This window comes from Crotalus tigris, unplaced genomic scaffold (assembly GCF_016545835.1).
Source record: "Crotalus tigris isolate CLP2741 ecotype Arizona unplaced genomic scaffold, ASM1654583v1 scf7180000017742.2353718, whole genome shotgun sequence".
Classification (NCBI taxonomy): Eukaryota; Metazoa; Chordata; class Lepidosauria; order Squamata; family Viperidae; genus Crotalus; species Crotalus tigris.
The window spans coordinates 181,699-207,919 of record NW_024096609.1 but is presented as its reverse complement, the minus strand read 5'-3'; the positions used below and the strand labels follow the sequence as shown (position 1 = coordinate 207,919).

At 49.8% G+C, this 26,221-nt stretch overlaps 1 protein-coding gene across 1 annotated transcript; it reads right to left on the bottom strand.

The window, feature by feature from the left end:
• Positions 1–2,877: 2,877 nt before the first annotated feature.
• LOC120306610 (H-2 class II histocompatibility antigen, E-S beta chain-like) lies at positions 2,878–17,718 on the bottom strand. Its single transcript, XM_039340181.1, has 6 exons — positions 17,525–17,718; positions 15,047–15,319; positions 4,372–4,653; positions 4,110–4,223; positions 3,847–3,870; positions 2,878–3,240 (listed from the first exon to the last, which is right to left on the bottom strand). Exons 1-6 carry the CDS (start codon positions 17,607–17,609, stop codon positions 3,227–3,229), a joined length of 792 nt encoding a protein of 263 aa, XP_039196115.1. The 5' UTR covers positions 17,610–17,718; the 3' UTR covers positions 2,878–3,226.
• Positions 17,719–26,221: the final 8,503 nt, after the last annotated feature.

The window sequence follows — 26,221 nt, the reverse complement described above, 5'->3', positions numbered from 1 at the left end:
GGCTCCTGCGTGAGGCGTTCTCTGCTCTGATTGGTGGCTGCGGGTGTAAAGGGGGAGTTTCCCTTTTTCCCGCCTTTTTGTTCTGTGGGCTCTGTCGGCTCTTTTGTGATTTACCTCACGATTTACCTCAGGATGTAGTGATATTCCTGACTATCTTATCTGCTGGTAATAAAGATGTTAAATATATTTATTGATGTAAAACTACAAGTTTGTGTCAGTGTCTCCCACTTCATTTGGACGGCTGCCGCTCAGTTCCTCAACTTTAAATCTTTTTAGTTGTGCCTTCCAGTCCTGGGTTTCATTCCATTAAGTTTTCAGGAATTGCAACAATGACACACCCGCCTTTGGGTTTCAGGTTCTCCCTGTTTATTCCTCATACTTTGAGCGTTGGTGTGTAGAGGCATCTGAGCCCCTTTTGACTGACCCTGTGTTGGGTTTCCACATCCCCTCTTTTGTGCCCAGGTTCTTTTTTGCTCCAAATTGCAAAAATCTGTTGTATCCACAGCAAGGAGGTTTTGTTCAGGAACTTTTTTTTTTTTTTTTAAAGGAACAATTAACAAATGTTAAAGGAACATCTCCCAGTTGAGAAACTCTCAGGGCAGGAGGGGTGGGAGGGGAGGGGCTCACCCCACTGCACAACAGTTGTGTATATACACAGCCAGTCGCACAAAGGGGGTCCCAGATCCAGCCAGTGCCTGATCAGAGCTGAACTCCTGGACTCTTTTCATGTTTCCCCAGCAAGATTTTGATTTTCTCTGAGTTCCTCCTGCCCCCCCCCCAGCCCTCCACACACACCCCACACACCCCGCCTGAAGCGCTGGGTCCCCTGAAGCGGAACCGAGGAATTGGCCCTGATCCATCAGGCAACAAGCCCAGATTCTTCCCGGGGGCAGCTCCGGGACTGTCCGGCTCTGCCCCATGGCTGAGTCTCCGGGTGGGGCAGCCCCCTCGGTCCTCTGCCCTCCACCCTCCTGGAAGAGATTTAGGGGTCCCTCCAGACCCCTGAAGAGATCCCGGAAAGCCCAGGGAAGAAACCGAGGGAGAAATGTCCCCCAAAGGACCTAAAGACTCCGATTCTCCCCTTTCACACGTTACCGGGAGAGAAAGGGGGCCTCTGATGCCAGGAAAGAGGGAAGGAGAAAGAGGCAAAGGATGAGAAGCAGGGAGGGGGAGGGGCTCCGTTGCAGTGGGGGGAAGGGGGATGCTGAGTGAGGACCTGGAGGAGTGGGGGAGGTCTCCCCAGAGAAAATCTCTCCATGGGGGGTTAAATGTTGACACCAACTTGACGGCAGGTAACCACCATTAGCCTGTCTGCTTAAAGGAGATCTCCCGTCTTTTCCCCACCAGTGAAAGCGCTGGGGATGGTGAGGACTAAACAAGGGTTCATTTCATGGCTGTTCAAAGTTACAAGGGCACTGAAAAAACTGACTCTTCACCTAATATTTCTTCTTTTTAAAAAAATTTATTGTCTTTAATTTTTTTAATAATTTCATGTATATACCTGTGTTTAGCTTTGTGTATCCAGCTGAGTCACTTGTTGTGAGATGGGTGGTTATATAAATTTGATAGCTAGATGATACAGAGAGAGCGGGGATAGATAGGCAGACAGATAGATAGAGACAGACAGACAGATAAGATAGAGAGGGATGTAGATAGACATAAAGAGATAATAGAGATGAGAGGGAAAGAGTGGGAGGGAGAGAAAGAGGGACAGAAGGAGAGAGAGAGAGAGAGAGAGAGAGAGAGAGAGAGAGAGAGAGAGAGAGAGAGAGAGAGAAATGACATTCTCAGTTCTTGTGAAGTGTAGCTCATCCCCTGCCAGAAGCTCCTCATGTGGGTCATGTAGACCATAGTCCAAGAATCCAAAGTTCTCTCGATAGAACCATCTTCTGGATGGCTTCTGGAGGGGGCAAGGCTCAGTGGGAGAGCTATCTAGGGGCATCTAGGGGTGCTGGGGAGAAGGGAGGAGTCTTCCACTCAGAGTTGCCCCCTTGACCTTTCCTCTCTCCACAGAGCTCCTCTCCCTCCCCCCTGATGGCAAATGTCTCCTACACCAGGAATGGCTTCGACTGGACTTTCTGCTCTGGCCCAAAGAGGTCCTGGGGAAGAGACCCTTCCCAACACCCCCTGCCCAGCAGCCCTCAGACCAGGGGGATGGACATCAGGGTGACCTTCCCAGAGATCGAGGCCATTGGCCACAGGACCACTCAGGGCCTTTTCTGAGGGGAGGTCTCAGGTGACCTCCAGTTCGGGGCCACACGTGAGACTCGCACAGGACTCTCTCTGTTGGGGACCATCGGATCAGGACGGGGTCCTCCACCCAGGACATGAAGCAGGAGGACCCTCAAACTGTGCAGGAGATGCTGCTCTAGGGGTCTCCTCTGCCCAGAGGGATGGGGCTTCAGACCCGAAGCCAGGAAGGGCTGTGGGGCGGCAGCAGTGATAGGTGGGCAGTGCTGGAAAAGGCCTCTGGGGTCTCAGGTGGAGGGAGGGAGGCGTTGGGTGCCAAAATGGGGCAGGACCCTCCAGTTGTGAAGGAGAGAAATGGCACAAATGGCTGGGTGAGTGTAGGGGGAGTCTCAGGTGTCCCCCAATGGCTCCCCACAAATGCTTGAAGGAGACCATTCCTTCTGGCATCCTGGTCCTCAAAAGTAGGCTTGAGGGGAAGCAGAGGGGAGTCCTGCCCCTTCCCCTCCCTGGATCTGCCCACCCTCCTCCCAAACCAGTTTTGACTTCAGACCTGAAGTAGTTGGGATGGTTAATCCAGAGGCAGGGGAGGTGTCAATCTGGGGAGGGGAAGGGGAGAAGCGACAACCCTCCTGCGGAGAAGAGGGAGGAAAGAGGAGGAGGAAGAGGAAGGAAGGAGGAATTCCAGGATTTTTCCTACAATGTTTATTCTTTTATAGCAAAGCGAAGGGAAGGGATTTGGATGAAGAGTAATGAAGATGAAGCTGCTGTGGATTTAAAGCCGGGAGAGATTTGGGTGTCTGGATTGACAGGCAGTTCCGGAGTCCCTGGGGTCAGTCTAGATGGACTCCACCTCTCCCTCACAAGAAAGCCAGAGTGGTCTCAGCAGGAAAAGCTCCAGGCTGCCATTCTCCTCCTCCCCCCAATCTAAAATCTTGACCGTCCATTTTTCAGAGGTTGCAAAAAAGAGACAGAAATTCATCAGCTAATGGAAAAAAGCCCCTTCCTTTCCCACCAGGAAGCAGGAAGGAGGGCAGGATTAATTCATGAGTGCTGTAGAAAAAAAGATGGGGAGAAATTTAGAAAATAAAGTGAAACCAGTGTAAATAGCTTATTATTCCTCTCTTTCAGCCACCCCCCCAGACAGGCCCACATTGCAGGGGAGTGGTTGATGGGTAGGAACAAAGTGAGGGAGTGTCCCCCACTTTTTCAGTGTGAAAAAGGATGCAAAGGACCAGCAATTCATCTCCAGAGGCTTATGGAATTTACCCCAATTGACTTAACTGGGGTTTAATCAAGAAAGGAGGTCTCTCTCCCCCCCAGATGTTTCATATTAACAAAGAAGATGGGGCCAGGATGGGGAGTAGTAGCAAAGCTGGGTGTCGCTTTGCCAGAAATTGTGTGAAATGTCACAAGGAGACTTCCCTTCTCTTTTGCAATTTCCCAAAACCTGGAAATCTCCTGGGCCAGATTTTAGTGTTTATGTGTGTGTGTTTGTTTTTGATTGCACAGTTTTCAGGTCTCTGTAATGAAACGCTGCCCAAAATTTCAAAAAATTGTGTTATCCACAGCTAGGAGGTTTTGTTCAGGCACATTTTTCTTTTAAAGGATCAATTAACAAATATTAAAGAAACATCTATAACTTGAGGAGAAACTCACCTGCAGGAGGCTGGATGGGAATTGCTGAAAGGAGAAAAAGACCCAATCAGAACCATTCATGGGCTGGAGGACTCAAGGGGTCCCCCTCCCCATCGATAGCCCATCATAGGTTGCAGGATGCTCACTTATACAGTAGACCCTCAAAGAACAGAATTTCCCAAGCTAATCTCCAAGGGGGCCTCCTTGCCATCTGCTAAGCTGGCTGAGAGGCCTCCCCTGGAGGGTCCCCTCCCCACAATCTCTTATCTAGCCCCCAGACTCACCTTTCTTGCTCTTCAGGTAGAGGGAGAGCCCCATTGCAAAGAAGATCACCCCGATCACGGCTGCCACGATCCCCGTCCAGAGTTTGCTCTTGGCAGAGTTGGAGGATCGAGGCTCTGGGGAAGGAGAAGGAGCCTCACTGAGTAGGAACATCAGGGCCAGCTTCCCCCCCAGGAGGGTCCATCCCAGCTCCCCCCACAGGGAGGGTCTCTGCCCCTTCTCAGGGCCGGAGGGGGTCCCCACAGGCGGAGGGGAGGGGCTCACCCCACTGGACGGTGATTGGGGCCTCCAGGCTGGCATGGTCCACCTGGCAGGTGTAGACATCCCCCTGCTGGGGCTGGGTCTCCAGCATCACCTGGAGCTGGTAGGTCCAGTCTCCGTTCTGGAGCTCCTCCCCGAAGGCCACGCTCTCCTCCTCCGGCTGCCCATTCTTCAGCCACCGGACCTCGATCTCCACAGGGTAGAAGCCCCTCGCGATGCAGAGGAGGATGGTGTTAGGGGAACTGGGATCCAGCTTGGTGGGGGAGATGGAGACGGTGGGCTTGGCTGGAGGGGAGGACGGGGAGGGGGAGAAGGGACATGGGGGGGGAGACACAGGAGGGGCCAGAACAGGAGACCAAGTGGATTAGTTCAAGCCAAGAGCCCTATTCACTACTAAAAATATTCTGTGTTTTCAGTCATTTCCAAAGCAAATTGCAGCAAGAAATTAAACAGGATCCTGAAAGATGGAAAAACATAAATCGTTCCTGGTTGGGATCAGTTTCCATCATCAAATTGCACAAGTCCAACAGAAATAAATACTGGAAATGCCCCGGAATGGAAGGAATTTCCTGCCAGATTTGGGGGAGACAGAAAGAGACCCAGAAGACAGGGAAGACACACCAGAGCATGCTTCAGGTAATTGTAGGGATCCCATTCAAAAGAAAACCACATTTTTAAAAATTAGATATAATACCGGAACATTTATTTAATTATTAAATTTATTTGCCACCATCTCATGATAAAATGACTCTAGGCAGTTTACAGCAGGGTTTTTCAACTGGTAGTATGTGTACCATCTGTGGTACATGAGCACATGACAGATGGTATGCTGCCCTGCCCAGCCAAGTGTAGTGGGGGAGGGAACAAGCCAGTGCAGGCAAGGACTTACTGTGAGAGAGTCCTCTGGAGCTGCAGAGTGGCTGGGGCGAGGCAAAGGCCCCAGGCTCGCTTCTGGCTCACCCCCCTCCCCCATGAGAAAGGAAGAGGAGGGCGCAGACACAGGAGAGGCTATAAAAGGAGGCAGTTTGGGTCGGGAGAAGGAGAGAGAGAAAAAGAAGCAGCCTTGGGAGGAGGTGGAGTCAGCTCTAGCTGCACAGAATGGAAAGAAGGAGGAGAGTGGGGGAGAGGAGAGGAGATCAAGCAGGCCAGCCACAAGTGGATCTACAACTTCTGTGGCAGCCACCTGTGCTGGCAGCAACCAAGAGGCAAGAAACGTAGGGAGGAGGGTTGCTCTCCATGAAGAATGAAGAAAGACAGCAATGAAGAAAGGCAGCACCAGCTGGAGGTGAGGCAAAGAGGGAGATGGAGAGTGGAAGGATTCTTTTGTGCTTTTGTGACTTTGAAGTTTATTTATTTATTTGTTTGTTTATTTATTTATTTATTTATGAGACTTATATACCGCTTTAAGTGCAAGCACTCTCTAAGCGGTGTACACCACTAAGCAATGTGTATATATATTTACATTGCCCCCAACAATCTGGGTCCTCATTTTACCTACCCCGGAAGGATGGAAGGCTGAGTCAACCTTGAGCCGGTGAGATTTGAACCGCTGACCTGCTGAACACAGTCAGCTAAAGTGGCCTGCAGTACTGATGGCTGATGTCTCCTGTTAGCTTCTACTGCTCTGCTATTGTTAGGTGTAAGATTTGCTGCAAGGGATTTTGAAGTATTTTTCTCCTGAATGGATTTTGCCTGTACTTACAAATAGAGCCAGCAGCCATACTTACTACATTTTTTTTCTTCCTTAAGTGCCGACTGCACTCCTTAACTTTCCTTTCTAGCCAGTAGCTAATCCTTAAAGGGGAATGAGCCTTTTTAAGCTAGTTCCCTCAATGGCTTGTCTTTTCTGTCTCTGGAGGCTTTTCCTTGTTCAGTGAATACATGGAAGAAGGGAAATTGGGGGGGGGGTTCAAATTCTTCCTTCAGAAGGAGATGGGAATGAGAAAGACGGAGGCAAGGAAGGAGGGAGAGAGGGAAGGAAGTCCCGCCTTAGCACTTGGCCACCTGCCAATGACTTTGCTTGTCAAAAGGTTGCAAAAGGGGATCACATGACCCTGGGACACTGTGACCATCATAAATATGAAATCAGTTGCTAAGCATCCAAATATAAATCCCATGATCTTGGGCATGCTGCAATGGTCATAAGGGTGAAAAATGGTCATAAATCATTTCTGTGGAATTGCAACTTTGAACAGGGTTTTTTTTTTTGGTCATCAAGTGTTTGACACCTTGCTAGGTGGTACTCAAATATTGCCATATCCTAAAAGTGGTACAGTCGGTGAAAAGGTTGAAAAGCCCTGGCTTACAGCATTAGAACATTAAAGTCCCAACAGATAAATATTTCTATAGCAATCAAAATGGAATTCAAGATAAAAGTATAGTTAAAAGATGGGGAGGAACAGGAGGTGTGGGGGGGAGGGGGGATTGCCTCTGAATGCAACAACTACCTCCAGTGTGAGGCTCCCCATGAGGACCCCCTGATTTTGAGCCAGATTTCGCCTAATCTGTGCTTGAACCTTTGGTTTTTTCTGCCCAGGTTCCCCCCCCCCAACCTCTCCCTGCAGCTTCCGGCCTCCCTCCCAGCCCCATTTCCCCTGGGGAGGGAGGTGGGGAGGGGTCCGAACCTCCTGCCTGGGTGGGGGGGCAGGGAGGGGTCTAGGACCACTGAGCCAACTCAACGCAGCACAAAAGTTACACAACATGGAAGAAATGGAGAAAGAGAATCAGGAAAGGAAGGAGGCTGAGGGAGGAGGAAAATGAAATGTGAAGGACAAAGATTTAAAAAACATTTTAAAAATTATTTTAAATAATTGAATAAAATTGTTGAATCGTCCTTCAGTGAGTTGCCCCATTCCAGACAGGGAGGGGGGAAAGGATCTGGGGGGGATCTTGGGGAAAGGGAAGGTGGGGACAGTTGGTGACTGAGGAGATCAGGCAGATCCCAGGATCACAGAGCAGCCTTGGAAGGGAACCCTCTTGATCTCCTTCAGCAAATGGCACAACTCTTGGGTGGATTAATGGGGGGGCTGAGTGACCCCCCCCAAGAGGGTCCTTCATAGATCCACTCCAGATCAGAGAACTTTTGCTAGCAACGTTTCTCTCCGTTGAGGGATTCTCTGATGAACAGCTCATTATATAAAGTTTAAGAACCTGCAATTTTTAAAGGTTTGGTTATTTGTAATTTAATCCTGGGATCTGGTTGGGATTTTTTTATGAACAGTTAATTATCCTCCTAGGTTTGCAGGGAAGAATTTAGGAGTAAAAATGAATTCCCGACTGAATATGCGGAGAACAAAATCTGTGTCGGTTCCCCTTAAATATTCCGTAATTTCTGGAAGGAGCAGATGCCCAGCTGGTAAAATGCCTTTTTCTCTTGGGATCGTTTGGTTTTTCTCTCGTGGAAGAAAGATCTTATTTAATTTTTTGGTAGCCTATTATTTTGGGAGACCCTGGCAACAACAAATGGCAACAACCACAGATGAAACACTTGTTTTGCACAATGAAACCTTATCAGTTGATAGAAATAAATAATAATAATATAAACAAATAAAACTAGACCAACAATTTGCCAGGAATCTGGAACAGGGAACTAAACAGTCCGAGCCTTCAGGGCTGAACGAATGCCTGAAATTCAGTTTTAATGTTTGTGGGGTTTTTTTGAATCTTTGCCCCCAAATGAGGAACCTTCCCAGATACGAAGAGGGAAGCGATTCGGCTGCAGGTGAAGCTGAGTCTCTGACCAAAAAGGGGGTTTCAAGGGGGGCTTTTCTCCCAGACCCCCAACATTGGATGAACAACTGACTCTGAATAAAGGATAAAAAGAACTGAAAGACGGACAGGGCCCAGCAGACGAAAGAGCCTTCCCTGATTCCCTTTTCCAGACCTTTGGAAGTTCACTTTTTATCCTAAAATCCCAAAGGCCCCAGAGGTGAAGGGAGCCCCTCCCCCACTCCTGGCCTCCCGGAAAGGGGGGGAAAGGGGGCTCTGGGGCTTTGCTTGGGGGTCACAGGGGAGGAGGAGGCAGCCGTGGGGCTGGTCAGCCTCCTGAAGCCCCCCCCTGTAAGGACCCACCCCACTTTGCATCTTAAGAAGACAGAACTCTTGGAATAGTTCTTCCAAAAGGAATCCTTTATTAAGAGAAAATGGTTGCAGGCATGCTAGACAGGACTTGGGGTCCAAGCTCTCCCATTCAAGGTTTTAAGGGGTTCCCCAGTAGTCCCACCCAATCAACCCCCCTTCCCAGTGATAGTTTCAAGTATCACAATTCCACCCCGTTTCTTCTTTCTTCCGTCTGGATGGAGACTTCAGATAACTACATGAAAGGCAAATACTCTTCTTTGTTAATGCTAATGTTCTCTGGTGTTAACGCTTTGAGGTTACAATAGGTTACAATAAACACACATTCAGCATTCAGCTCTTTGAAGTCTACTGAAGGAAGTGAGGGCCATAAAGCCCTTTTGTTCTCCCCCTTCTCTCCCTCTTATGGCAGAATCCAAAGAAGGCAGAATTGGGAGTTTCTATATTTGATAATTAAAGATGAAATATGATTGGATTCTGACATCCGGCCCCTCTTAAAAATAAGAGAGATCCACCTGAAAGAAAACACAAGTATAAAATTTAGTCAGGCTTGTTAGGATACTCTGTGTGAAACTTCTTCAATAGCTTCGGGGCTCTGACATGACGTTTATGGACCCACTCATTTTGTGAGGGAGGGAGGTGTTTCCAGGCAACTAGGTACTGAGTTGCTCCATGATATCTCCTAGAGTCAAGGACTTCCTTTATTTCGAAGTGTTGTTCACCCTCCACCATGATTGGAGGTGGTGGGGGGGGATTTTTGGCCGTAGAGGTGACTGATGCTCTCTTTTCAGCAAGCTGCAATGAAAAATTGGGTGTATTTGCCTGAGATTTTTGGGTAATTCTAATTCTACTGTTACTGGATTTATGATTCTTTTAATTGGAAAAGGTCCTATATATTTTGGTCCAAGTTTTTTACAGGGCTGTAGGGACTTTAGGTATTTTGTAGATAAGTACACCATCTCTCCTATAATGAATGGTGTAGGCTCAACCCTTTTTTTATCGGCTTGTGTTTTGTAAGCCTGCCTAGCTTCATCTAGTGCTTTTCTGACTATTGGCCAGGTGTTTTGTAATTTTTCCATCCATTCTTTCAGCGAGGGGATCGTTGGTTCGTTTGGGGTTAATTCTGGCATGGGGTTGAAACTTTGACCGGTGGCTATTTGAAAAGGAGTGTAACCTGTGCTGGAGTGGACTGCATTATTGTAGGCAACTTCTGCAAAGGGGAGTAAGTCCGCCCACTCGGTCTGCTGGAAACTAAGAAAACATCTTAAATATTGCTTAAGTACTGAGTTCATTTTTTCAGCCCCCCCATTTCCTTGAGGGTGGTGGCTAGATGTCAGTCCCTGAGTGGTTCCTAAGAGGGATAAAAATTCCTTCCAAAATGCAGACGTAAATTGCACCCCCCTGTCAGAGATGATGCGTTGGGGTGCCCCATGCAATCTGTAAATGTGTTGGATGAAAAGTTTTGCTAAGGCTTTTGCAGTGGGAATCTTTTGGCAAGGGATAAAGTGCACCTGTTTGGAAAACAAGTCCGTGACCGTCCAGACCACAGTATTCCCATTGCTTTCTGGCAATTCCACTATAAAATCCATGGCTATTTCTCTCCAGGGGGCTGAGGGACTTGCCACTGTTTGCAATAGTCCTGGCACTTTCCCTTGCAACCTCTTTGCCGTGGCACATTTTGGACAACTGGCTATATAACTTTCAATGTCCTTTTTCATGGATGGCCACCAAAATTGCCGTTTAATTAAATGTAAAGTTTTTACAAATCCAAAATGCCCTGCTGATTTTGTGTCATGGCAAAGGTGCATGAAAATTACTCTTTGAGTTGTTGGTATATATAACTTTTCCCCTATCCAAGGCAACCCGTCTCTCATTGTGCACACATTTTTGTTTTTCTGGAACCAATCATCTGTTTCCAAACTTTTTCTGAATTCAATTCCAGTTTGGCTGTCCAGTTGTGGTTTTAATTTGGCTTGGGTTCTTGTGGTTACTGGTGCTGCCAGTTGTGACTCTGCCATTATTGGTCTAGAGTCTGTGGTTCGTGCGCTGTTATATTGGGGCATGCGAGATAGTGCATCTGCCAGGAAGTTCTTTCTTCCTGGTAAATGTTTGAGCTTAAATTGGAATTGGTGAAAATGCTGGGACCAGCGGGCTTGTTTGGGATTGAGTTTCCTGGAAGTTTTCAGGGCTTCCAAATTTTTGTGATCAGTCCACACCTGGAAGGGGATTTTGTTGCCTTCCAGGAACTGTCGCCACGTGAGTAATGCCCAACGTATCCCATAAGCCTCCTTCTCCCATACGGGCCAGCGCTGTTCTGTTTCCGTGAGTTTCTTGGATGTATATGCACAGGGTTGCAATACTGCATCATCATTTTCTTGTAATAGCACAGCCCCCACTGCCACATCACTTGCATCTGCCTGTATTATGAAGGGCTTGTCCATGTCTGGGTGCCTTAGTACTGGTTCGGCAGAAAAAAGTCTCTTTAGTCTCTCAAACGCTGCTTGGCACTCCATTGTCCATGTTAGTGGCTGGCTAGGTTTTACTGAGGATGTTCCCTTCGTTTTTAGTAAGTTGGTGAGGGGCAAGGCTATCTGTGCAAATGAGGGGATGAATTGGCGGTAAAAATTTGCAAAGCCCAGGAAACTTTGTAGTTGCTTTCTTGTGCGGGGTGGTGCCCATTCTAATACTGCTCTGACCTTCTCTGGGTCCATTTCAATGCCCTGTGGGGATATGCGATAGCCTAGGTAGTCTATCCTTTCCTGGTGGAATTCGCATTTTGAGAGTTTGGCATATAGGTGAGCGGCTCGCAGCTTCTTTAAAACCGCTCTGACAAGTTTGACGTGTTCTTCTTTTGTTTCGGTAAAGATAAGAATGTCGTCCAAGTAAACAAGGACCCCCTTAAACAGGTGCTCCCTTAGAACGTCATTGATTAATTGCATAAAGACTGCAGGGCCCCCTTGTAATCCAAATGGCAAGACTTTGAATTGATAGCACCCCATGGGGCAGTTAAATGCAGTCTTCCATTCGTCCCCTTCCTTGATTCTCACGCGATAGTAAGCTTCCCTTAAGTCTAGTTTAGAAAAAAATTTCCCTTTCGATAGGTGTGACAGCATGTCTTTCATGAGGGGCAGCGGGTATAGGTTGCTTTCACTGATTGTGTTCAGGGCCCTATAATCCACGCATAAACGTAAAGAGCCATCCTTCTTCTCTCTAAAAAGGACCGGGGCAGCCACTTTAGGCTTAGCTGGTTCAATGAAACCTCTCTCCAGGTTTTTTTTTATAAATCTTTCCATTTCCTCCTTCTCCTTTGGGCTCATGGAGTATAATCTGGGTTTCGGGAGTTTTGCCCCAGGCTTGAATTCAATGGTACAGTCTGTGGGTCGGTGGGGGGGAAGCTCATTCGCCCTCTCCTCACTGAAGACTTCAGCAAGGTCCCTATATTCCTCTGGTATTTCTGTTAATCTTTTTTCCTCTCCTATGGATGCTTTTTCTATTCTTGATTCTGGTAGCCTCTCTTGGGGTTTTAAGTCCATAGGGTCCCCCTTCGGGAATTTGATTTCTGTCGTCCTCCAATTTACCCAGGGGTTCCATTTTTTCAACCATTCCATCCCTAGAATCATTGGGCATTCCATACCTGGGGTCACCACAAACGTTAAGTCCTCTTCATGGTTGCCCAGGGAGAGGTGTATTGGCAGAGTGGCTAGGGTAGCTGGCACCCCCCCTGCTATGGATCCATCTAGCTGGCCAAATGAGATTGGTTGTTCCAGTCTCCTGGATGGGATGCCCAGATTCCCCACTAGTGTTGGGCTAATGAGGCAGCGGGTGCAGCCAGAGTCTATTAAGGCTTTCACCTTCACAGCTTCGGGCATGGGGGGGATTAATATAGTCACTGTTTTGAAGATGGGTGTGATGCGTCCACTTACCAGGGGTTCGCCTTCCGAGCTGTCATCTGAGGCATCCACCGTCCCTGTGGTGTAGGCTGGAGTTCTTTCCCCTTGGTGAGCAGAGGTGGGGGTTTCTGCAATTTCCATCATTTTCATGGCTGTTTCTTTTGGCTTAGCTGAATACCCTCTGGGTTTGTTGATTGGGGATCTGTCTGGGTTGTGCTGGGGGGCCTTTGAGCGGCATTCTACAGCTCGATGCCCTTCTCTTCCGCACTTGAAACACCCCATCTGCTTCTTGGCTGTATCCGATGATTTCACCGGTTGGTGTGTCAGCTCAGGCGGGGGGCGGCTCCATTGTTTTCCTCGGCGATGCCTCTTCAATATGTCGATCTCTGCTTCCTCTGCCAAGACGTACCATTCCTCAAGTCGATGTGGGTCTCCTCGGGGCAGGCAAGCATCATATAGATCATAGTTTAGTCCGTCTTTGAAACGGCCAAGGAGGATGTCTTCTGGCCAATTCAGTTTGCTGGCAATGGCTCGGAATTCTTGTGTATACTCAGCCACTGGGCGTTTGCCCTGCCTCATCGTTGTTATTCTTTCACGGGCTTTGCGATCAGCCAGGGGGTCTTCAAATCGTCTTCTCAACGAGGACATGAAACGGTTGAAGTTACTGAGTTCTGGGGCATTGGAGTCATGCAGGTTCACCACCCAATCTGCAGCTGGTCCATCCAGGGCAGATTGCACGATCCGGATGCGGGCTTTGTCGCTGGGGATGTCCTGCCCATATTCCTCCATGTAGCTGAGGACTTGGGTTAGGAAAAACCCCAAGCGTGTTGGCTCCCCTTTGAATTTCACCTCCAACGGTGGACGTCTTGGAATGGATCGGTGCCTCCATTGTGGGTGGTAGTGTCTTCCGTCCAGATTTCCATCTTGGGTCCGGTAGGGGGTGGGAGCTCCTGGATCAGTAAATGTCCCTGGGGTTGCAGGTTCCACGTCCCCCTCGGTGTCTCTCCCTTTGTGGCTCCAGGAACTGGGGCGGGCGTAGGGCTCAGGAATCTCCTCTCCTAGGGAGCTGAGAGTTCTCTTCATCAGGTCAATAGCTCTCTCTAGGATCCAGTCTGAGTACGGCATACAGCTTCCTCCCTCTTCACTTGCGTGCAGGGATTTCTCCATCTCCTGCTTCCATTCTGGTTGCTTGGTCCCCCGTCTCAGGGTCGCTTTTCTTGATTCCTTTCCCCACTCGCTTTTCTTTCCAACGCCCATCGACCAGTGAGGCTTGTGGTCCTGTGTCTCCACCACTTCTTCTTCTGAGAAATCTGGCCTCTCGGATCCCAACATCTGGCAAGGTTCCAACTGGGTCAGCGGCTCTCTTTCCAGGGAGTTTTCTCCCTCTCTTGCTTCGTTGTCTGACATGGTAAATTTTTGCAAAATCCCCCGGCAAGGGTCTACCTTCCAGGTGGATTAATTTTGCAAGTCCTGTCTAATGTAAGGACCCACCCCACTTTGCATCTTAAGAAGACAGAACTCTTGGAATAGTTCTTCCAACAGGAATCCTTTATTAAGAGAAAATGGTTGCAGGCATGCTAGACAGGACTTGGGGTCCAAGCTCTCCCATTCAAGGTTTTAAGGGGTTCCCCAGTAGTCCCACCCAATCAACCCCCCTTCCCAGTGATAGTTTCAAGTATCACAATTCCACCCCGTTTCTTCTTTCTTCCGTCTGGATGGAGACTTCAGATAACTACATGAAAGGCAAATACTCTTCTTTGTTAATGCTAATGTTCTCTGGTGTTAACGCTTTGAGGTTACAATAGGTTACAATAAACACACATTCAGCATTCAGCTCTTTGAAGTCTACTGAAGGAAGTGAGGGCCATAAAGCCCTTTTGTTCTCCCCCTTCTCTCCCTCTTATGGCAGAATCCAAAGAAGGCAGAATTGGGAGTTTCTATATTTGATAATTAAAGATGAAATATGATTGGATTCTGACACCCCCCTTTTATGGAATTTTTATCACTGGATTTTAATCATTCCTGCCTTTTAAATATTAAATTCTACAGATTATTTTGGTGGCTTTATATTTTATGTGTACACCATGTAAAGTCCCTCTGTGGGAGAGAGAGAGAGACGGTTTTAAAAGTTGATAAGTAAATCAATAAATATTATTTAATCAAAATATTATATTGAAATATTATATAGCATATAGTGTAGATTACTATTGAAATATATCTATATACTGGGCAAAAGAGAGAGCTTGCTGGATTCCTCCCCCCCCCCTTAGAAAAATATAATACTTGGTATAATATTCTGCAAAGAAGTTTTTCTGGGCAGGGGAAACTTTGCACCTTGGGAAGAGAAGAAAGATCGTGGGTCCGATGGGAAGGAGAGGAATCTATTTCTTCCCTTTGGCATGTTTCATGGTCATCGTTGTAGAATTTCAAACTTTTAAACTGTAATTTAATTTTTAACCTTATTTTTTATACACTTTTATTTAGGGGTGATGTTATATCCTACTACGCCATCCAGATCCCTGCTTTGAGGGAGGGGGGCGATTTAGGAGTATCAATAAATACCAATAAATACCAATGAATAAATTGCGTAGATCGGAGAGGACAGAATAAAAAAGGGGCAAATCTTTCTCCGGGAGAGTCCTAAGAAATAAAAGGAAAAGGGTGGGGTCCCTGCATTCCCCCCCCCATGGAACTCCCCCTCCCCCACTCACCTCTCCGGCCAACCATCTGACCGGTCTTGGCTGTCTCGTAGTTGTGTCGGCAGAAGCGATCCACTCCGGTCTTCAGGTACTGCAGGTAGGCCTTATCGCTGTTCCACTGGTCCACATCGGGCTGCCCCAACGGAGTGACGGCCTCGAATTTCCCGAGGTCGCTGTCGAAGTAGTCGATCTCCTGCCGGTCGTAGAAGTGCCGCTCCAGGAGTCGAACCTGCCGCGTCCCGTTGAGGAAATGGCACTCGCTCTTCCGCTGGAGCAGGAAATGGGCTGCGGGGGGGTGGGGTGGAGCAGAAAGAAGAAAGCCCTCAGAAGGGACTCCAGGGCCCATCGTTCCCAGCGGCTCCTAGAGGAGGGGCGGAGGGACGGGAAGGCGGAGGGACGGGAGACCTGCCGCGAGGGACTGCCGGAAGGCGCCCCCTGGAGGAGGGATGGGGAACCGTCGGTCTCAGCGGGATTCCCCCTTGGTGGGGGTCTGGAGGGGGGAGGAAAATGAGGGAGGGGGAAAGAGGGACCCCCCTCCATCTCCCGTGCGTGGAAAAAGGCAGGCAGAAGTTCAGCCGGTCCAGGCCTCCGTCCGCCTGCAGGGAACGCTGGATCCCCCCCCAAAGCGGCATGAAATCTGGGGGGAGGGAAGAGACCCCCCCCTCTGGGCTGGAGGGGAAATAATATCCAAGCTTCTCTCCCCCTCTCCCTTTTGGAAGCAGAAGGGAAGGGGGGGGTCACAATAAGGATACCCACACCCATGCTCCAGGGCTCTCCCCACCCTTCAACCCCCACATTTCCTTTCCCCCCTCCCCCCATCTTCAGCCCCACAAGCTGCCTTTCGGTGCTTTTCGAGGCCTCTTTTCTGTCCCCCTCCCCCCTGCAGCCCCCCAAGACCACCTCAGAGGGAGGGGCTCCAGCCCCCTTCACTAAAGGGGGAGTTTGGAGGAGCAACTCAGACCCCCCCCCCCATATCCCTCCCAATAGAGGCGGAGAAGATGAGAGAGGGGAAGATTTTCAGTCTTGGGGGCTGCAGCTTTAGAGGGGTGTCCAGGGGGGGTTGTGGACTTCCTTTTTCACCCCCTCCCATGAATCTGAACCACAGTCCCCCTTTCTCTTTCTGCCTGCAGGGGTGGACTAGATGCCCCTTTAAGCTCCCTTAAGAACCCCCCCCCCCCATGAGGAGTCCAGGCTGGGTCAGCAGAGACTTCGGAAAGGCCGAGGGGAGCCCGGGGGGGTCTCTCCTGAGACCCTCCCTCCCCCTGGTCTCGTTTAGCCCAAAGGGGCTTCTCCAAAAGGCAGCTGGACTTTCCTGGTTCTTCCCTTGAAGACGTTTCACTTCTCATCCCAGAAGCTTCTTCAGTTCTGACCGAAGGGTGGAGGGTGGAAGGACGGATATTCCTTGCTGTCAGTTTGAAAGTCGGTCCCTGGTTCTCTGAGGGGCCTTGAGGACCCCCAGGGGTTTATCTGGGCCCTCAGGGTTCCCATGAATTGGGGGGGCAAAGGGGTGGGGAGCCTTCCTGGAGCTGCTGAAAGGACCCCGTTGTGGGCAGGACATGGGGGGGTCCTTTCCCTCCCCTTCTGTTGAGGGGGGCTGCTCAATTTTGATCTAGATGGGTTGCGGATCTGGGGATCCTGGGGAGAAGGGAACCCCCAGATCCCCTAGTTACCCCCAAATTTTCTTTCCCACCAACTTAACTGCCATTGCGTGATTTGAGGATTCAGCCCTCTTTTCTGTCACCCTGAAGCCCCCCAAGATCACCTCAAAGGGCGCATCTCCAGCCCACCTCAACAAAGAAATCGTTTTGGGGAGCCAATTTAGGGGAGCAATTCAGACCCCCACCCAATCTCCCTCTCAGTTCCCCCTCCCCTCCAGGTCGCGATTCAGCAATGGGGGAATATGGGGTGGGGGGTTCTGATTCTCCTTCCCAAATTCAGAGTCTCCCCCAAGAAGGAATCCACCTCAACTCTCCCCTCCCCTTAAAAAAATGGAGGTTCAGAAGAAAAACTGAGGTTGCAAAAACACTTTTGCTCAAAAAAAATCCTCTTTTTCTTATACTCTTTGCTGGCCTTTGTGGATTCAGCTCTGAAAATGCCTCAGTTTCCCTCTTTCGCTTTCGCTTTCTGTCTTCTTCCTCTTTCAGTGCAAGAAACTTTGGGGCTCAGGAGCTAATTTGGGGTTCGCAAGGTCCCCCTCCCACCCACAGGGGGGGCGAGAGAGGGGCTCCAGCTGCCTCTTATCCCATCTCGGCTGCCTTCTCACGACCCTCGCCCACCTCGGCCATAATTAGGGAACGGGGCCTCCCTCTTCGTCCTGCGGGGGAAAATGCGCCGAGGGAGGGAGACCACGCGGAGATCGAGGCACCTGCAGTCTCCCGCCTCTCTTGCCTTCGACCTCTTTCCCTACTTCAGGGGTCCCAGCCCCTTTCTCCCCCCCCCCTCAGGAGCACTGACGGCCCCTCCCAGCCCCTCCCCGAGCCCCCTCCTTACCGGGCGTCTCCTGCCCCCCTTCGCTTCCGGGGATCCGGGCCAGCGCCCCCGCCAGCAACAGAAGAGGGACCCCAACGGAGCCCATGGACGCCGCCCCACCAGCGCCCCCAAAGGGAGGGGAGAGAGACGCGGAGGCTCCCAGCCCCAGAGGCGGAATCGGGGGGTCTGGCTTGGGGGGAGGAAGCGCTTTCCTCGTATTTCGGAATTGGGAGGGCCCAGGAAAGCGGAAGGACCAATGGGAATTCTCCCTTCTGCGTCGTCATCGGTCTCCGGGCAGAACCTCCCTTGAGTTCATCCACAAGAGGAGATAGTGCGAAGCCGAGAGAGAAGCGGAGAAAGTTGGAGGGGGGGGGGGTGGAATCCCTTCAGTCTGGGTGGGGGGGCTGCATTTTAGGGAGGCGTTTGATGCCAGCTCCGGAGAAGAGAGGAAGCGGCACTCGCACGTCCCCTGGTACAGACAATGGGGTGCGAGGAGGAGGAGGAGGAGGAGGAGGAGGAAGAAGAAGAAGAAGAAGAAGAAGAAGAAGAAGAAGAAGAAGAAGAAGAAGAAGAAGAAGAAGAAGAAGAAGAAGAAGAAGAAGAAGAAGGTCAGCAGGGACTCCGAGGCCCATGGTCCCCAGCCTCCCCTCGAGGAGGGACACAGGCTTGTGAGAGGAGGGGAGGGAAACCTACCGCAAGAGGCTACCGGAAGGCGCCCCCTGGAGGATAGATGGGGAACCGTCGGTCCCAGCGAGATTCCCCCTTAGTGGGGGGTCGGGAGGGGGGAGGAAAATAAGGGAGGGGGTAGCTTCCTGAGGGACCCCCCCATCTTCCCAGGGTGGAAAAAGGAGGCAGAAGTTCAGCTGGTCCAGCACTCGGCCTAACTGTCTGTAGGGAACGTTGGATCTCTTTGTCCCCCTAAACTGACAGGAAATATGGGGGGAGGGAAGAGACCCCCCCTGGGCTGGAAGGGAAAATAATACCCATGCTTCTCTCTTCCTCTCCCTTTCGGGGCCATAAGGGAAGGGGGGATACAATCAGGATATCCACACCCATGCTCCTGGGCTCTCTCCACCCTTCAAGCCCCGCCTTCCCTTTTCCTTCTTCCCCTCACCCCATCTTCAGCCCCTCAAGCTGCCTTTGGATGCTTTTCGAGGCCTCTTTCCACTACCCCGCCCAAATAGACCCCCCTGCAGCCCCCCAAGACCCTCTCAAAAGGAGGGGCTCCAGCCCCCTTCACTAAAGGGACAGTTTTGGGGAGCCAATTTAGGGGAGCAATTCAGACCCCCCCCAATATCCTTCTCCCTCAGTTCCCCCCTCCCCTCCAGGTCCCAATTCAGCAATGGGGAATATGGGGTGGGGGGGTCTGGGTCTGCTCCCCAAATTCATAGTCTCCCCCAAGAAGGAAACCAGCTCAAAAAAATGGAGATTCAGAAGAAAAACTGAGGGTGGAAAAACACTTTTTGCCAAAAATCGTCTTTTTTCTTATACTTTTGGTGGCTTCTCTGGATTCAACTCTGAAAATGCCTCAGTTTCCCCTTTTCGCTTTCGCTTTCCGTCTCCTTCCTCTTTCGTTGCAAGAAACTTTGGGGCTCAAGTGCTAATTCGGGGTGCGCAAGGTCCCCCTCCCACCCAGCCACGGGGGGGGGCGAGAGAGGGGCCCAGCTGCCTCTTACCCCACCTTTGTTACCTTCTCCTCTCCGTCCTCCTGATGGAGGGGGAGGAGACCACGCGGAGATCGAGGCTCCTGCAGGCTCCCGTCTCTCTTGCCCTCCACCCCCTTTCCCCCTACTGGGGTCCCAGCCCCTCTCCTCCCCCCGCTGAGCCCCCTCCTTACCGGGGGTCTCCTTCCCCCCTTCGCTTCCGGGGATCCGGGCCAGCGCCCCCGCCAGCAGCAGCAGCATCAGGGGGAGCCCAGCGGAGCCCATGGACGCCGCCCCACAAGCGCCCCAGAGAGACCAGAGACAGAGACACTGAGGCTCCCAGCCCCAGAGGCGGAATCGGGGGTCTGGATTGGGGGGGGAGGGGGCGTTTCCCTCGAACTTCGGAACTGGGCGGGCCCAGGAAAGCGGAGGGACCAATGGGATTTCTCCCTTCTGCAGCGTCATCGGTCTCCGGGCAGAGCCTCCCTTGACTTCGCCCGATGGAGGAGATAGTTCGGCGCAGAGCGAGAAGCGGAGAAAGTTGGGAGGGGGGAACAATCCCTTCAGTCGGGGTGGGGGGGCTGCCTTTTAGGGGGGCGTTTCATGCCAGCTCCGGAGGGGAGGGGGGACTTCTTTTTGCGCCCCCCCTCGTGATTCTCAACCAGAGCCTCCTTTTCTCTGGGTGTCTGGAGGGGTGGACTAGATGCCCTTTCGGTTCCCAGAGGGAGCCTAGAGCAAAGTGGAGCCAGGGCTTGAAGGCTCCTCCTGGGCTCGCCCGCTCAGTTTGGGGGCAGGAAGCCCCCCCCCACAGGTCTGGACCATGTGGGGGGGAAACTGCGGACACACACACACACACACTCCCAAACTCCTCAGGCAACCGATGCCAGATGTTATATCAGAACCCCATCCTCCACAAATCCTGGAGCACCGGGGAAGAACCGAGGATTGGAAAAGGGCTGATGTGGTTCCCATCTTCAAGAAAGGGGAAAAAAAAAACAGACCCAGGAAATTGCAGACCAATCAGTTTAACCTCAATATCTGGGAAGATCCTAGAAAAGATAATCAAAAAACAGATCTGCAAACAACTAGAAGCAAACAAAGTCATAACTAGTAGTCAGCACGGGTTAATCCTCTACAAGCCAATCTTATTTCATTCTTAGATAAAGTAACTAAACTAATAGACCAGCGAAACGCAGTGGACGTCGCATGCCTAGATTTCAGTAAGGCTTTTGACAAAGTAGACCACAACCTGCTCCTTGCTAAACTAGGAAAAGGTGGGATAAACAACATCACTACCACATAGATCTGTAGCTGGCTGACAGAGTACTCAATGAGTAGTCCCCAATGGCGCCACATCCACATGGAGAGAAGTAAGCAGTTGAGCACCACAAGGCTCCGTCTATTCCAGTGATGGCGAACCTTTTAGAGACCGAGTGCCCAAACTGCAACCCAAAACCCACTTATCCATCATCGGGTGCCAGGTGGGCGTGGCCCATTGGCTGGGTGTGGCCCATCGGGTGGGCGTGGCTACGGTGGTAATGGCAGACTGGGTGGGACTAAAAAGTTCAACCAATCAATTTCAACTTTGCAAGATCTTTTTTTTTCTGTGAGAAGTTGAAATTGACTGATTGATTGAACCTTTTTTTTTGCACATGGTGGCAGAGGCCTAAAGCGAAAAGGTTTTATAAAACCCAGCTGAAGGCCTAGGACTGGGGCGATGGCATACATGCCCACAGAGAGGGCTCTGAGTGCCGCCTCTGGCACCCATGCCATAGGTTCGCCACCACTGGTCTATTCTATTCTGTTCCGTTCTATATTCTATTTTGTTCGATTCTAACTTTAAAAGTATCGGCTATAGCCTGCAATGTATCATTCTTCCGCTGCAAATGTATCCACACAAGGAGAAAATTGTGGGCTGCTTGCCAGCAGTTGTGTATTTGAAGCGTAGCCTGTAACAAGCTGTAACTGACCTAACCTGATAGATAAAGAAAACACGTATTCAAACAAAAAAAAGGAATCTTTTAGCCTGTTAGACTGAGAAAGTGCCTTAGCTATAAAAGGGGGGGGGATTTTAGTAGCGTGTGTGCCTTTTTTTTCTCTGTCTCGCTGTGCGTGTGACAAGAAATTGAGACATCGGGCTCTTTGATCAAACCATAAAGCTGTATTCTTTTCCGTAGCTTCGTATTCAGAGTCTCTCGGAGATTTATGTGGATTCTGAGCTGAAAAGCCTCAGGGAATAAAGGGCTGTGACCAGGGCGGTTGGTGCTTTCATTGTTCTTCATGCCTTTTATGATTAATTTGATCAGGAGCATTTTAGCCTAAAAATATTCGATATGTTGGCTAATGCATTTGAATTAATAAAGTGGTAGCAGACCAGCGAGATGCTGTGGACGTGGTAGACTTAGACTTCAGTAAGACCTTTGACAAGGTAGACCACAAAACCATTCCATTCCATGTTCTGTTCCATTCCATTCCATTCCATTCCATTTTCTATTCTATTCTATTCTGTTCTGTTCTGTTCTGTTCTGTTCTGTTCCATTTTCTATTCCATTCTGTTCTGTTCTGTTCTATTCTGTTCCATTTTCTATTCCATATTCCATTCCATTTTCTATTCTATTCTGTTTTGTTCCGTTCCATTCCATATTTTATTTTGTTCTGTTCTGTTCTGTTTCATTCCATTCCCTATTCTGTCTGTTCCGTTCCATTTCGGTCCGTTCCCTATAAACTGAGCCCAGGGACTCTGGGCCTGCCTGTCAGTCCAGAAGCCCAAATCTCTTCCGCCTTTGAATCCACAGCAGCTTCATCTCCACTACTCTTCCTCTGAATCCCTTCCCTTCACTGTAAAAGAATAAAAGTTAAATGGTAGAAACCCTGGTGTTCCTCCTCCCTCCCTCCCTTCCTCTTCCTCCTCCTTTTTCCTGCCCCCCCTCAGAGAGTCCTCCCCTCCCCCTCCCCGGATTGAGGCCTCCCCTGCCTCCATATTGACCAACCGGGCTAGTTTAGATCCGAAGCCAGAAGCGGTTCGGGAGGAGGGTGGGCAGATCCCAGGGAGGGGAAGGGGCAGGACCCCCTCCTCCATCTCCCCAAGCCCTGCCAGAGGGAGGGGACCCCTGGGAGACCCCCAATTCCTGCTTCCCCCGGAGAGCCTCTTCCGTGGCTGGGAAGCTACTGGAGCTGAAGGTTCTCCTGGCTTTGTCCGGGCCTCTTTCTCCAGGATCGGAGCGAGTTTGAGCCCCTCAGAAGCCAGGGAGGCTCCTGCCCCATTAGCACCCATTGCCCCCTCCCTTTTTTTCATCCACTGTAGCCCCCCCATAGGATCCGGGGGGAGGGCAAAGGAAGTCCACCCTCCCCTCCGGGGCTGTCGTGAAATACCCTCTTGAGCTGCGCCCCCTCCCCCAAGACTGAAGGGATTCCCCCCCACACACACTTTCTCCGCTTCTCTCTCTGCGCCGAACAATCTCCTCCATTGGGTGACATCAAAGGAGACTCTGCCCGGAGACCGATGACGCTCAAGAAGGGAGAAATCCCATTGGTCCTTCCGCTCTTATGGACACGCCCAATTATAAAGTTCGAGCAAAATGTTTCCTCCTCCCCACCCAATCCAGACCCCCCCCCCCGATTCCGTCTCTGGGGCTGGGAGCACCTCCGTCTTCCTCCCCCTCTTTGGGGGGCTTGTGGGGCAGCATCCATAGGCTCCGCTGGGCTCCCTCTGATGCTGCTGCTGGTGCGGGCGCTGGCCCGGATCCCCAGAAGCGAAGGGGGGAAGGAGACCCCCGGTAAGGAGGGGGCTCATTGAGGGAGGAGAGGGGCTGGGAGGGGCCGCCTGGGCTTCTGAGGGAAGAGGGGGAGAAAGGGGCTGGGACTCCAGTAGTGGGGAAAAGGGTGGAGGACAAGATAGGCGGGAGCCTGCAGGAGCCTCGATCTCTGCGTGTTCTCCGCTCCCTCCCTCGCCTCATTTACCACCGCAGGACGAAGAGGGAGCCCCCCCTTCCCTGGTTGAGGCCGAGGAGGGGAGAGGGTCGCAGGAAGACAGCCGAGGTGGGATAAGAGGCAGCCGGGGCTCTCTCTCGCCCCTCCCCCCGTGGCTGGGTGGGAGGGGGACCTTGCAGACCCTGAATTAGCGCCTGAGGCCCAAAGTTTCTTGCACTGAAAGAGGAAGAAGATGGAAAACGAAAGCGGAAAGAGGGAAACTGAGGCGTTTTCAGACCTGAATCCAGAAATGCCACCAAAAGTATAAGAAAAAGACGCTTTTGGGGAAAAGTGTTTCTTCAATTTCAGTTTTTCTTCTGAATCTTCTGAAGTTTTTTTTTAAGGTGAGGGGAGAGTTGAGCTTGGATTCCTTCTTGGGGAAAGGAGTGGGAAGGGGCTGGGAGCCCCCAAGAGAGACTTTGGGAAAGGGGAACCCCCCCCTTCCAGAATCTCCAAATACTCAATCAACACCTGAGTTGCTCCTCCAAACTCTCCCTTTAGTGGAGGGGGCTGGAGCCCCTCCTTTTGAGGTGGTCTTGGGGGGCTGCAGAGGGCCTATTTGGGAGGGGGACAGGAAAGAGGCCTCGAAAATCACCCAAAGTGAGCAAGTAGGGCTGAAAACGGGGGGGGGGAGAACAGTTTGGGGTACTCAGGGAAGGTAGGTGTTGAAGGTCTGGGAGACCTCAGGAGTATTGGTATGGATATCCTTATTGTGACTTCCTCCCCATATCCCCCCCCAAAGGAAAAGTATGGATATAGGTTTTCCTCCAGCCCAGAGAGTTCCTGGGGGTCCCTTCCCTTGTCCCCATATTTCCTCTATTTCCCTGAAAGGTTCACTGCAGAGAGCTAGGTAGGTTGCTAGACCAGTTGAACTTCTGCCTGCCTTTTATCACCCTGGGAAGATGGAGGAGGTCCCTCAGGAAGCTCCTCCCCAACTTCTGGTCTGATGCCATAAGGAGACAGGTGGAAGAAACCAGGGCTCCAGCTTCTTAGCCTGATCTTGTTTGGTCTGGCGACCCCCAAGGGGTCGGGAAGTTGCCCTGGAGGGGCAACGACGAAGGAGGGAAGCTTCAGGAGTCTGGACCAGACGGTCGGTCCAGACAGACTGAAGAAACCTTTCTAAAGGACGGAAGAAAGGCTGCCTGGTAAGCACAGGCAGCCCAAGTCATCGTCAGCTGGAAAAAAAAGCGAGGAGCTGCGGTGCTCCGCCCAAACAGCTGATTGTCAACAGCGTGCTGAAACTGGGTGAGCCTGTTTTTTATTCCTTTTCCTTAAGGACTCAGAAATACTGATCCCCTGATTGGGAAAAATCTATGAAGTAAAGACCCAGAAGGACTAGGGGAGAAGGGAGTTAAAAGCAGCGAGCAATTACAAGAGGGGGAAGGAATTTAAGGAATATAAAAGAATACTTAAAAATAGAATTTACAGTAGATCGACTTAAAGAAAGACTGCTTAACCTACAGGATGTGGAAAATCTTTTTAGATTTAATTTCTAGGGTAAATAAATTCCAAAGAACTTTAAAAGAAAACTTTGTAATAATCTTTTAAAACCAGATATAGACAATACAATATATGAGGACATTCAGTGGTAAAAGGAGATACTACAGTAATACCAAATGATAAAAGAATTTGAAAAGTGTTTTGCCTTGAAACAACACCTGGTATAAACAAAGTCCCTTTATATGACTGTGCATGAGAAAAGACTCTACAATTACATCTGTTGACTCTGGATATAACTAAAACAGAAATTATTTGGAGACAGTGGGCGTTTTATATTTGTGATTTGACTGGAGGATTTGGATTTAGCCTAAAGTAGTTGGCTCGATTTTATAGTTGGATTTTAGCCTAATACAGTTGGCTTTTTTTCTTTTTTGTCTTTTTTTCTCTTGGTTTTTCTCCTTGAGAATTTGGATCTAGCCTAAAGTAGTTGGCTCTTTTCACAGTTTGGATTTTAGCCTAAGATAGTTGGCTTGAAAAATGAGTGCATCAAATCTCACTAGACTTATGAAATAAACGTCCTCTGCATCTTCTGTCTGAACATCTAGCCCAACAAGCCAGGGATCTATTGAAACAATGTTGCAGCATGAGAAAATAAGCACTGTTCAGACTCAGATGCAAACCACATTAAAATTAATTTAAGAATCAATACAGAGAAACCATGAAGGGACAAAAAGTAATTTTGATAAATTAAACAAACAAATGTTGGATATAAAGACACAATTTAAAGCCCATCAGCAAATGATTGTTAAAAATGAACAAAGAATTTAGAAAATAGAAAATAAATCAGATGATATTAATTAAAATGGAAGTACTAATGTAAGAAAATGAAAAATTAGAACAAGCAAATCAAAATTTAGAAAAAACAGTGCCAGTTTTAGAAATGGAGAAAGCGGAACACTATTTAAGATTTCAAAATATTCTGAAGATAGAGAAGAAGATATAGCAGTTGTGATTATTACAACCAATTATAACCAATAATAATGGCTAACTAGAGGTTACCAGCCTAAGAAACAATTTCACAATCATTCCCGTGCTTTTGTCATTAGATGTTCCTTAGTGTTCAGATCTGGTCTCAGGATGATAATGTAGCACTTGGGAAAGAAGATGCAGCTCAATAGTCCAGCACCAGAGACCAAGATGGAGAAGATCTGCACGGCCACCATATATTTGCCTTTAGTGCTCAGGTAGGTGGGGAGGAAGGAAATCCAGACACTGCAGAAGACAAGCATGCTGAAGGTGATCAGCTTGGCTTCATTGAAAGCTCCAGGCAGGTTCCTGGCCAGGAAAGCCACAGTGAAGCAAATTGCAGCAAGAAAGCCCATGTAGCCAAGAACAGCATAAAACATGGTGACAGAGCCTTCATTACATTGAAGGATAATCTCTTAAGGCTGGGAGTGCAGATCAGAGTCAGGAAATGGGGGAGAAACTCCCAACCACATGGCACAAATGAAAATTTGGACAGCAGAACAAGAAATGATGATGGAGTTGGCCAAGCTCTTCCCCAACCATCTTTTCACTTTATTGCCTGGTTTTGAGGCTAGGAATGCCAGCACTACTGTGATAGTTTTGGCCAACACAGAAGACACGGCTACTGAGAAGACAATGC